Source organism: Pocillopora damicornis, chromosome 7, assembly GCF_964200805.1.
Source record: "Pocillopora damicornis chromosome 7, jaPocDami1.2, whole genome shotgun sequence".
Classification (NCBI taxonomy): domain Eukaryota; kingdom Metazoa; phylum Cnidaria; class Anthozoa; order Scleractinia; family Pocilloporidae; genus Pocillopora; species Pocillopora damicornis.
The window spans coordinates 156,527-169,053 of record NC_142676.1 but is presented as its reverse complement, the minus strand read 5'-3'; the positions used below and the strand labels follow the sequence as shown (position 1 = coordinate 169,053).

Here is a 12,527-nt window from a genome sequence, read left to right as displayed (position 1 = left end):
ATTCGACTTTAAAAAATTCCGACTCAGTTGGAACTTCATATAACACAAAGTGAAGTATAGTTCCTTTTAAACGTAACTGACGTGCGCGCTAAGGAAAACTCTCTGTGCTGTTAAAAACAGCACAGTACATTCAATTATCGAGGGTCGTAGATAGTAAATTATTTTATTACGGTGTGGCCATTATCTAACTCTGAGTCATTTTTAGGATTTAATCTGGTATCTGTTCACTTCCTCGACGTCCTTTTCCAGGTAGGAAATTAGGGGTTCAGAAAAGGTGCATAGTAAATGATCTCTCCAGTTAACAAATAGAGAATGTAATGAGGTCAGGGGAAATTCATAGTGCAACAGCTCTACAGCAGCAGTAGTTTGGACCACAATCAGCCACAGTGCAAGAATGATGGCGAAACACAGCCAAGCCTAGTTTGTGAGAATCTGTATATTCATCATAATTGTCCGCTAGGGCAGGTTGCCTTTTGTAGACGTGTAAAGACTCAGTACAATCCCAGGTAAGGTTATGTACTTCCTTTGGTCCTTGTTCTCGTAACTTTTTGTCGGTACAGATGTGCTTGCAGTCGGGTTTCTCTCCACAGGTCCTAAATGAACACATTTAAATCACATTTAGGTAGCAGCTATGGTATTTGGTCAGCAATGACGGTGCAAATCATATCTGCAGAAGCAGGGCTTAAATTTCGTATAGTTCTATGGCAATAATTCGTCAATTCATTAAAAATCTGTCTTCAAAATACCACAACATCAATTAATCCCGTCAATAAAGTGGATTTGCTTGATCGACCGGTTAAATACAACCATCATCATATCGTCATCATTATCACTGAAAAAACCAGAAGCTTCCAGGTGGAACAGAGGAAGGTCAGTTGTTGCCAACAGAGTATAAAAGAGGGGCCATAAAAGCTTAACCGCTAATTGATTGCCGATGAGGGGGAGGGGGGGGGGAAGGGGGTAATAAGAATATTACAGAGGTCAGGGATCAGGTACATTTTCCTCCGGACCGCTCCTTCCCCTTCCTCCTGAGTTAGGCAATGACCGTTCTCTACCATCGTTGTGCTTTTGAGATTTAATAGCCTTTACTGACTAGTCTGACCGAGGCCAGACCCTCTTTGTGTCTCTAAACTCAATAAATATTTCACGAATAAAATGGATCGTAAAAATGAGCTTCAAATGTAAACTTACATTCTCGGTCTCAATACTAACTCGATTCGAAGTAGAATAATTGCAGAACTTTGTATTTCTCAATTAAATGCAAATTACTTTTTTATGATACATTACACAGTTAATTACCGTCTGACAGCATATATCAGGCCTGGTCCGTTACTAGGAATGGCTGCACACGTTGCCATGGCAATTTCGTCCAAATAGTTGTAAAAATATGAGCGAAATCCTCTTCGCACGCGCAAGTGATCTGAGAGAGATGTTTTCAGAAAGGTTAATTTATGAAAATTTGAAAGCCTACTCGACAATCTCGAATGGAGTTGAAGCATTGAAAATATCTTAGGTTTTTTTGTCTGTCTATCAACACTAGACGGGGAGTAAGTGTAGATCAATTACACCTTCTTCAGGCCATAAACGTGTGTACCGGTAACTTTACCCAGGAAACCTTTCGGCATTGTCGCGCACGCATTTTGCGTTTCGAGTAGACACCACCTTCATCTTGACTCATACTCTGCTGACGACTTTTTTTTACACTGAAATAACTTTGATTTAACCAAAATTCCAGATGAATCTTATTTCCTCTAATTTTACGCTTTCGATCACCTTTCAATAAACTCGATCCTTTTCAAATTGAGTTGATAAACAGCAAAAGTAAATCATATTCATTTCCTTCTTCAAAACTTCGACCAAACAACTGAAAACAGATTTGACAAAAAAAAGGCCATCATGAAATTGCGACATTTTACGATTGAGTTGATTATATTGACTGTTTTGACGTATTCCTAATTATTTATAACAAAAAGATACATCGTGGTCTAATAAAATATCTTTCAGGAAACATGTATAAAAGCTCTTATGTCTCTTCCTCAAATATATTTTTTCTAATAGCTAGAAGCAACGGGTTCCGGTGAAAGTGATTTGGTTCATGAATCAAGTTCAAATAGAGGACCACGAGCGTGTAACTCTTGTCTTACCTTGTAAATGACTCCTTTTCACAGAATCAGCCACTAGGAAACTAAAACCACCAGCTAAATTCATAAGCACAAAACACGTCTTAACAAATTGTGCAACCATCGCTTCAGATGTACACAGAGATTCTCTTTCCTTGAAGGCTTTTTAGATTTTTTAAAGCGATAAGTGATGATTTCACCGTCTACTGTCACTAAATGCTAAAACAATCGCCATTTTGCTGTCGAAAATAGAGGTCATATTTTTTCCTGGAACTTGTCGCTGTCCTGATCCGCTGACCCAGACAACGGGTGGAATAACACATCATTCTATCAAGAAAAGGTCAACGTGTAAATTCTCCTCTACTATGTTAATTGCTGACTGAGAACAAAGTAAGGAGATTCAGTCAACCCATAATCGACCAGCTCAGAAAACCAAAAACATCTCACTTCAAACTCACCACATAAAAAAACTCACACATTTCTCTGTTTCATCTGAGCCATTTTTAAGTTTTAAATGTTACAGTTTATTTATTTTTTCTCTTGTATTTGAGGTAAGTCACGACATAACACTTAAAAAATATGGGAAGCCACAAGCCAAGTCCTTTCACTTAAGTGTTGTGTTGTGGATTGCGATTGGACAACAATGGAGCAAAACTTAAAATATGTCGGATAGTTGTCAAAAATTGATATTTTTTGAGTGGCAAACAGGTCTTTTAAGAATTTTCTCAGTGACTCTTATTGACACCAAATAGATAGATAAATATAATGATCTTTTAATCAACACAAGTAACAAAAACTCACTTAAGTTGCATGGCTCCTCCATTAAGGGGCCGAGGGAAAAATTCACGCATGACAACGCAGAGAACTCCCCCCCTGTCTTGCCGACTTCGCGAGGACACTCTTCAGGTTTTCTCACAGGCGTCAAAACGTTTTATTAGTGAATTAGAACCAAAGAGTTAAGCTTTGTCCTTAAGCTAATCGTGGTACATCAAGCTAAATTTCAATACAAGTAATATTTGCCTCTGTGCGCAGATACACCGTCATTTGGAAAATTTTCTTAAATTCAAACAATTATTAGTAACTATGTCTCTTTAAAACACTTGCCACACGAACTGCAAAAGTTACTGCTCGGCTGACACTTAGTTGAGCATTCCGGACAAACTTTTCCCACAATATTGGTTTGTTCACTACCCTGAACCATACTATATGCAAGCTCATTGTCATTGACGGTACAGTTTTGTCCCAGGCTGCGCTTTTGATGATGTAGATACTCGACCATGGGGTATGAGAATCCTGGTGCCGTACCATAGACATGATAGCGTGCGGGTGCAGGTCCCACAGGGCCTTGGTAAGGAGGTCGGGTTTGGCGAGTAATAAAGCCTGGATGCATTCCTGCAGTGTAGTGCATCACAGGATTTTCAGGTGAGTTAAGAGAAGCCATTGCTTTTTCATGACTCGGAAGTACACATTCTATTGCTCTCAATACGTCTCCATGACAACCTTTCCAAATGAGCTCCAGTACACTCCGCTTCTGAGTTGGGAAGAGTCTGGTAAGGAGCTCTAGCGGATGCAGTCTTCCTTGATAGCTTTGATTCTGGTTTCCAGGACTCCTCAGATTCTCATTGGTGCTGTCATCCGTATGAGTCAAAGATCGTTCTGTAGGGTGATTGGCTGGCTCTTTATATTCCCGGATGTAATCATTTGTTTCGCCGTTTGTGTCATCACTGTCATAAAATACACTGTCATCTCCTGCCTCAGGGGGGGAGGGATACGAGGATTCCATTTCCGAGAACTTACGCTTTAGGCCTACAACCGAAAAAAAAAGGATTTCATATCATCTACTATTCTCGCTAGAAACAAAATTAATGAAGGAAAGAAATGGCCGCACCACGAGCATACAGTTTTCTCCGTGCAAATGCGTGATGAACTATTTCTGAAGACTAGGGGAATTGAAGGCGTTCAGTTAGGAATGAGATACAAACATTCATCGACAAACCGGAAGTGATAGCTGAAATCTGGGAAAACAGTTCAAAGAAGAAAAAGAAGACAGAAGAAGATGTTGTCTCTGTTTCCGTAATTAATCTTGGGGCTTTGATCCAGGGTTTGAGCGAGCTTTTTCATTAAAAGACTCTAATATTTGGTCCGGACAGCTGCAAAGTGATGTCTTTTATCAATCTTTTCTCCCGCCCGACATTTACACTGTCTTGTAAAATTCGACAACTTAAGAAGAAACTTGTAAAAGCGTTCCTAATTAAAATCGAAATATGTTTATTTACCTTCCACTGGAACTCAAATTGTCTCAAATCTTCGTGAAATTTTTTGACAAGCTTTTACCCTCGAAGGTAGTGATAGTTTTCAATTTTGTGCTCTTATCAATCGACCGGAAATCGTTTCTCTGTTATTTAATTGCATTCGGCTCATAAAAGAGAGTGCATAAGATATGCTTTTGACAAACGTGACACCGAAAAATATTTTTAAATTGGCTCAGGGAAGGAAAGCAAACTAAACTTGTACCGATGCCAGGAATTTTCGATATGAATGGCCACTGAGAGTAAAGAAAAAAAAAGCACTCGTAACTACCAAACCAACCGTAGGGAAATACAGTACAGACCTCTATTCCAAAAGATGCAATTATAATAATTACCATGGAGTTTTTCTGTTGATCAAAAGTTTATTTGGTATGGTTTTCTCTAAGTCCTTATCAGAAGGCGAATGTTTTGCTTTTATTCAGCGTAAAACGTCGAATTCTCCTGACCAATCAAACAGTTTTATCAAAATAATGGTCAAGGTCACCCACATAAGGAATACTTTCTTGTCTTCTAAATATTGTCTTGTATCTTCTCAGCGGTTGTGATATACACGAAGCTAAACAACTTTACAGCGATTCGAAGTTCTCTTTTTTTAAATGAGCGAACGCATTTTGTATATAAAAAAAAAGTGTAACCGATTTTTTTCTCACCTGGCGCCGATGAAAGCGAAGAGTGTTTGGTGATTCTCGCCTCCTCAGTTATGGCTGGATCAACATCACTCAAAGCTGTGTTATTGTTTGCATCGAACTGTACAGTTGCTGAACATATGATACTCGGTAATGCCTCATTCGAACCCGTCGCTTCTGACCTGTACATTACACAGCCGGGGTCTACGCTGACAGCAGTGTTCCGAAACTGGCCTACCACCGTGGGCGCTGGCGGTGTTGCCTCGTCCTCCTCCCGTTTTAGCGCCACTTGCGCCGCCATCAGGCGCTGTCGCTCAATTATTAAGCTGCATTTTGAACAGGAGCAGTCTTTCCATTGACAGAATCGCTTATGTCCTTTCAAAATTGATTCTACGCCATGATTCCGACATCTTGCACAGCGAGGATACCGAGGTACACTGTCATCGCCTCGAGCATCTTCAGACATTGTTGGTTGATACAGTACGGTTTTCGTTTTCGACACACTCTGCGACATCCACAGTTCTGGACGAAATTGTTAGTTTTGCAATTTACGCTTTTCCAATTAATTACCGTCAAACAGTTGATATATCACCTACGGTATTTCTGTTCTTAATGAGTTCTATTGTTTGGGTTAAGTTTGATTCGAGCTCTCATTGGCTGATGCAGGATTAAGCGCCATCTTCTCACAACATCGGTTTGAACCTTTTTATTAGCCAGCAGACCGTGTTAGTCAGAACACCTCCATTTTCATGGTAATTTGTAAACGACCTGAGAAGGTTATTCTTTCATCTTTTTTTCTTTTGAAACTAATGACATCTTGCATTTAATGTCTTGGTTACGGCAGTCTCAACGTTTCAACAGACAGACATTTTTACGAATGTATGCACATAAAACATGAAAAACTTTCCAGACTTAGTTTGGTTCATTTTCTTGTCATTCAGTGTTTGCTGTAGGCTTTCCTTCAATTTGAATGTAAATAGCGCTTCCTCTGGGTATTGCTTTTCTATTCAAAATACATTTTCATTCAAAAAAAATACGACAGCTTTCAGCCGGAGACTTTGTGGTCAGCATAATGAATGAGTGGCTTTTGTCTGCGCTAGTCGCTTTGTTTGAATCTACAGAGAGCCCGCCTTTGCTTCTCACTGCTTGGGTTTCAATGAAAATTGAACTTCACTTAGTTCTTATTCAAAAGCTGTCAGTTATACTTTGTTTAATTTCCGTTCAATGGTCAACATGAACAATTTGAGCTACAAGTTGACTTAATCGAACAGCATCACGCTCTGGCAAAAACACGGGATCCACAATTAACTAGGACACCTTGTGTAAGTTTCTTCAAGTCCTTCTGTTTAATCCTTGAAAAACCGGCACAGACTTCGAAAGAATCTAGCAGAACCTTATTCACTCAGCCAACACTCAATATGAATCACGACGGCTTACATATTTGGTGCCGCAGCGTCGAGTAAGAAACGAGGAATCCACGCGTGGAACTAAGTAAAGGACTCGAATTGAAAGGGAAGTAATATATTTATTGGATGATTTGAGAGGAAAAATTTAACATTAGGTATTGTTATTCAAATACAAGAGGTCCACAAACACTATTCGGCTGCTCATTTCTAGACAAGTACTAATTGTTTCAGGATAGAGTTTTGTAATACAATTATGTCTGTGAGCTGTAGACATTCAGTTTAGTTTAATGTCATAGTATCTGGTCTTTTCTTGCAGCCCACTGGCTCTTAGGCATCTGATAGATAAAAGTTGTCTGTGTTCATGCTGTTCTAAAAGTTGAGATATTGAGTCAATCAGCTTCAACCTCGACTGAATCAGTCAGAATTGTCTGGCGAAGTTGACACCAACATATCTCCACTAAAACAGTTGGAACATTACACTTCCAGCGAACAGGCTTTTTTCAAGTTGATCAAAGATAAAGATTAAACTGAACCTACTGCTATTTATCTCTTATAATTTTCTCACTGTGTATCAGTTTGGAAGGCTGTGGTTTGTTCCCAAGTGTTAAATACCTAAGGTATTGCATCTACCGTGATAAGAACATTAATAACATCCTATTTGGCCGAGGTTATGATACACATTTTAAACTGAAAAATTTAGCGAAATGATCTGAAAGTTTCAAGCATTCATCGCCAAACAGCAGACGTCAACATCAGTGTGCTTGTTTGTATTGCATTACGATCTTTATCACAGACGAACAAACTAATCCTTCATTCTAAAGAGGAGATTAAACGATTTGCGAATTATCATTACGTTTTCCTATTAGAGAAGAATATAAGATTTTCGAGCAAAGTTAAAACTTTCACAAAACTGGACAAATTAGAAAAACCTTAGTTTAAAGTCAACTTGCTATAACTGAGCCCTGCTCTCCACGATAGCGTTGACTGAAGCTATAGAAAAACAACATTAATTGACTACCTAAACAACAGTAAGCCAATGCATCATATTTAACTAGTCATTCTAACTACCAGCGCTGCTGCTTAAGGTGCAGCACATGTATCCTACGTTATTAATTTCGGACTATTCTAAGTTGGTACGAAAATAGTTTTATGATATAAGCTTACATTTGGTTTCAATTACCTTATTGCTTTATACAACTTTGCTTTCTCTGGGAAAAGGCTTTGGAACAAGTTTATTTTAACAAATATTAAAAGATTGAATAATTAAAAGAATGGGAAAATGAAATAAACCATCCCACATCGCTGTATATGTACATTACAAAAAAACTACTACTTTTCTATAGCTCTGCCTGTAGCACCTCACTGATTATCCATCATTGACTGTGCTTAGGATGACTTGAAGCCCTCGTTAGCGAGAATTCCTCGTCATTAATACATTCTAACTGATAATTATTGAATAACTTGCCTATTTTTCTACAACTATACCAAACTATTTCTAAGATTATTCCTTTGTTGTATGAACTAACAAAATAGCTTAGAAAACATGATAAAAAGCTGTAGAACTTTCAGCAGCCAGTAGTAGCTCTCCCCATGTACATATTTACAACTTCTCAATTAATCCACGTAGCCTGGCTCGTATGACTCAGATCAACACTAATAATAATCTCTACTAGGACAATTTTCGTTTTATAAACTACCGAGTGAGAAGCTCTTTTATCATTCTGTTATCATTCACCAATCCATCACTCATAAGTAAGTACAAAGTTCAAACTCAATTCTTACAAACAGAAATATCTACTCTATTTGTTCCAGTTTTACTGGCTCATTTTTAGTTAACTATTACGAATATATTCACGTTATTTTAATTTCTCATCCTCTGAAATAAAATAATTGATTTTAGGGCTTTTCGTCGGCCTCACTTTTGGGAGAGGCGCGGGGAGAATGGTTCGGAGGGCTACGATCATTCCTTTGTGGTAGTCGGTCCCCAGGAAACACTCTTCCAGCCGAGCTCATGGTTATTAATGCAGCAGTTGCTGACCGCATACTTTGGCTATACCGCGTATCTTCAAGATGCGGAATTTTAGTCAAACCAGGCATAGTTGAAATCGGCAAAGAGTTGTGCTCGGAGATGGACGGTATCAGCTTAGACTGTACGTCCGCGGTCTGACGCTTAGTCGGATCCTTGAGTACTGGCATAGGACCGGCTCCTGGGTAATACACACACCCGGGACATTGGCCACTCACACATTTGGAAGCTGCGTGGTACTCTACAGCGCTCAATGGAATATTGTGAGAAAGAGTGGGAGACATGGGCGGGAAGGCTGAATAGCCAGATGGCGGGGGAGGCCCGGGAAAGAGACCCCTGGGTACAGTGGCAAGTAACTGGCCCCGAGCAAGGGCTTCCTCGTGACTTGGAAGAACGGTCTCTATTGTCTGGATAACGTCACCTCCACAACCCTTTAGAATTAGCTCCAGAACGTTTCTTTTTTGCTCTGGAAAGAGCCGTGTAAGGATGTTCATGAACCTGGAATGATCAGAGCTTGACATGACTTTGCTGTCACCATTTTGTAGAGATATCTTGTCGTGTCTCTGTCTTTTTGATTCTGGTGACATTCTCAGGCGCCGCTCATCTTCATCGTCGTCTCGTTCACGTTTCCATCTCGTGGAGAAACCTTCAGTGTTGTTATCCATTGGAAATTCTGAAAAGTAAAAACATTGACTTTAATAACAATGGCCGCTATAAAATCATATTCGTATAAAATCTGCTCATCGTCGCTCTAAGATTTGATTTATTTCAATGAATGAACCAAACGGGAGAGAAGAAACACTATCTAAATGTTCGTTGGACTGTTAACCTGTCTGACCACCGCGCGAGTTAATACCGCAGTTCTCTGCTACTGAGGGATCGCACATAACAATTTTTTTTTGTAGACAAATCAAAAATTTTTTTTTAAAATCACGGCACCTTTTTGGGGAGACCAAACGGACTGTTCACTGAACCTAGAAGAGTTCTAAATACTCTTTTGCTAACGATAGAGTAGGGAAATCAGTTTTATGTCCTCAGTATCAAAGAAGTCTTAATGCAGTGAAAGCTGTACGCAAAAGTCAGAACAAAGAAATGAGTTGTTAAGCGTTTAAATAAACTTTTTATATCAAGCTTCATCTGTTGGCTCTCTTATCCATCAGTAAATCTCTGATTAGATATCAACAATGCAGATAAAAAATGGAAATCATGAAAAAAAAAAGAAAAAAGAAATTCACACAGATCACTGATCGATTTCTGAAAATCATGGAAACAGCGATGTATAAAGCCCTTACTTCAGATTACCTTAAGCCACAAGTTTCGCTTTGGTTTCGTGCAGTCGGTGGTTAGAGGAGCTTGCTTCAGTTATGTTCGTGACTGCAAGTGATCCGTTCAAAAGTGATGACTTCGTTTATAATTTAAATTATGCAAATGACCACGCAAAAAATCTTTTAAAAGCAAGCCAAACGCCTGGTAATCATTATTTATTTTTGCAATGCCTTAAAATGCAAGCAGCTAACAGTTTGAGGTCATTTCTTTTTTTCTATGTAAGACCTTGTTGTTTTTCCACTGTCATCAATGTCAATTTTTTACCAGCTTGACGCAGACAGCAATTTCCATTGACCACGGGAAAAAGTGTTCAATTATTTCATATTCGAGGGGTGCAAATTTTTTCATGTTGAACTTCACAGCGCTTCAATTTTGTTCAATTTTGCTGTCAAGAAAAGACGAAAATCCTTCGCCAGCACAACCAAGAAATGGCTGGATAAATTTTCCTTTCAACTTAAAGTTGGCAAAACCCTAAATTACCTGTGCTTATGTGGGGAAAGGTGCTGTTTAATTTTTTTGTACACACAGCTGGGGAAACTTCCCGGCTAGAACTTCCTTGTTCCAAAGAAATAATGTGCCAAAGCACCTATGAAATGGAAAGATCGTATAAGACCACTAACGGCGTTTATAAAAAGACATGCCACATCAAACTATGAAAAACTGTGGCCTTTTCCGCTAAGATTGATACACTACACCAAGGGGTGCTTTCAGACTATTTAAAAGAAACTTGTTAACAACTGAAAATGTAAAATGTCCAGTGATTGCAGGCTAAACGAAAAAAAATCACGAAAGAAGAACATGAAATTGGCAGGTTCAATATCATCCTCAGAAAATTTTGTGGTGATAAGAAAATCATTTAAGTGAAATATGCCGGCGGGAAGCAAATTAATATAGAATACTTGGGCGAGAATAAAAATTGTGCATATCTTTTGTGTGTTTTAAGTAAAAATCTAATTGGACTTTTACATAACAGTGCACCAAAAGTTTTCAGTTACTTGAACACAGTTTATATACCACTCAATCATACTTAAATAAATATGCTCTCAAACCGCTGGAGCAATAAATGATGAAATTTATAAGAAAATTCCGGTTAGAATAGTAAATTTTGAAAGGTAACTGCTAACACAAAATCACTATTTTTGAATAACAATTGCACTATACGCTCTAAAAAGACAGAGTTAGCCGCAAAAGTCCCATTATTTGTAGCGTATTATCATAATGTCGTTGATTATCACTCCAAACATAAATGGCTGCTTCATTTTCCGCACGACAGAACAAGTACATAAAAGTGGTACGTCACCTGGGCAACCGCTACAAGTAAATAGGTGTTTTATTATTCAATGTTCTTCCCTACTGTGTTAACAAACGCGTTAGCTCGACATCTAGAAATGCACACAACATATTTCCCTTACTTGGAAAAAGATTCATCAATTTAAGACAATCAGTGAATAGCTTAAAATCTTAAGATAGAATATTAGTAATAAAAGAGAGAGTATCGTTCAAACAGGAAATGACCTGTGACTTTTACTGTTACAGCAACTAGCCAGCTCTGAAGTCAGTGACTGTGAACATGTCACAAACATAGTTTAGCTCTACAAAGTTCCATTTTTTGTCTCACTGGAATAATTTATTTCACCCTTTCATCATGTGGCAACCAACCGCTATTTATCAAGCTGGTTTCAAATCAAACTCGTGATTACAAGACTAAGGGTATTTGGTAATGTAGTGACAAAGTTTCAAATCTTTTTAATAAAACCTAACTTTGAATTAATCAACTTCTTAAGAACACGTACAAACAGGAATTACTAAGAGAAGATTCCCATGCCACTTGTTGATATTCAGTTTGAATACTTGTCGCTTATTTTGACATATTATAGTTAACTCTCAATGGAACTCTATAATGAGTTGTATATTCAGATGACGTTGAAAATTTACGATGAGAAGTGCTACTCAAATGTGAACAAACTCACCGAACGCAAAATGCTTTCGTTGTTCCGACTGTTGAGCTCAAACAGTGTGTCTGTGATGAGTCAAAGTCAGTAGGTAAAGGCGATCAGCCAAGATTTCTTTTAAGCATAGCAGGCAGGTTTTACTCTCTAGGGAAGCAAGGTTACAATAAACATAGCGCGTTCTGACTAGTTGTTGCCTTTACACAATATCACAGCTGGGAGATATGAACCACCCGTGCCTTAGAAAATCCTGGCTTCCTGATTGGCTGGACAAAAGCATCGACATGTAGTGGCATTAATTTCTTATAACAGTAGAGCACTGTTTTCCTGTTTTAGATGAACCACATGGCCCAATTGTATACTCCAATATCGGTTTCACTGGAGTTTTGAATCACTTTAGAGCCTCAACTGTGTATTATGTCAGTTCACATAACTCGGGCTAATCTTGTGTTTCTTTACATAGCAGCGTTCGAATTTTACTAGTGTTAATAAAAAAACACGTGTTCAGAAATAAAGACTTTGCAACACGTGTCGGAATCATGATTATTTGCACTGTGCTATTGTTAAAGCTGTAAAAATATTGCTCAAGCTGTTACTTTTTACCTAATTCCTTGCCAGCTGAAATGGAAAGTAAAAAATGTTTTTATTTTAAATTTGTGCTTTTGAACGTCTTCATGAGACAATAGGAGCATGTCAAAATATAGTCAGTTTTAGCTCTTGATGTGCAAAGTCAAATATGGACTCGATTTCGAACAGTTCCTCATG

General features: G+C 38.4%; 3 protein-coding genes across 8 annotated transcripts in view; all 3 read right to left on the bottom strand.

The window, feature by feature from the left end:
* Positions 1-147: 147 nt before the first annotated feature.
* Positions 148-2,447, bottom strand: LOC113672341 (uncharacterized). Its single transcript, XM_027188619.2, has 3 exons — positions 2,145-2,447; positions 1,300-1,420; positions 148-593 (listed from the first exon to the last, which is right to left on the bottom strand). The coding sequence occupies exons 1-3, from the start codon at positions 2,242-2,244 to the stop codon at positions 335-337; spliced, it is 480 nt and encodes a 159-aa protein (XP_027044420.2). The 5' UTR covers positions 2,245-2,447; the 3' UTR covers positions 148-334.
* A 424-nt stretch (positions 2,448-2,871) lies between these two features.
* LOC149041918 (doublesex and mab-3 related transcription factor 3, truncated-like) lies at positions 2,872-5,705 on the bottom strand. Its single transcript, XM_089211664.1, has 2 exons — positions 5,080-5,705; positions 2,872-3,926 (listed from the first exon to the last, which is right to left on the bottom strand). The coding sequence occupies exons 1-2, from the start codon at positions 5,567-5,569 to the stop codon at positions 3,202-3,204; spliced, it is 1,215 nt and encodes a 404-aa protein (XP_089067790.1). The 5' UTR covers positions 5,570-5,705; the 3' UTR covers positions 2,872-3,201.
* An 855-nt stretch (positions 5,706-6,560) lies between these two features.
* Positions 6,561-12,527, bottom strand: part of LOC113672368 (doublesex and mab-3 related transcription factor 3, truncated) — a 32,774-nt gene continuing 26,807 nt past the window's right edge. For all 6 annotated transcript variants that reach the window (XM_089211661.1, XM_089211658.1, XM_089211660.1 and 3 more), the window contains one exon: positions 6,561-9,160. In XM_089211661.1, the coding sequence (XP_089067787.1) occupies positions 8,358-9,160 (803 nt within the window). In that variant the 3' untranslated portion in view covers positions 6,561-8,357. The remainder of the gene's footprint in view (positions 9,161-12,527) is intronic.

What these genes read in the sequence shown, in the direction of transcription:
- LOC113672341 (XM_027188619.2), bottom strand. Translation starts at nt 2,244, where the DNA reads ATGGTTGCACAATTTGTTAAGACGTGTTTTGTGCTTATGAATTTAGCT. An exon ending in GAAAAGGAGTCATTTACAAG is followed by an intron (nt 1,421 to 2,144) that starts GTAAGACAAGAG and finishes CATCTCTCTCAG; the next exon opens with ATCACTTGCGCGTGCGAAGA. An exon ending in CTGATATATGCTGTCAGACG is followed by an intron (nt 594 to 1,299) that starts GTAATTAACTGT and finishes GTGTTCATTTAG; the next exon opens with GACCTGTGGAGAGAAACCCG.
- LOC149041918 (XM_089211664.1), bottom strand. Translation starts at nt 5,569, where the DNA reads ATGTCGCAGAGTGTGTCGAAAACGAAAACCGTACTGTATCAACCAACA. An exon ending in TTCGCTTTCATCGGCGCCAG is followed by an intron (nt 3,927 to 5,079) that starts GTGAGAAAAAAA and finishes TTTCGGTTGTAG; the next exon opens with GCCTAAAGCGTAAGTTCTCG.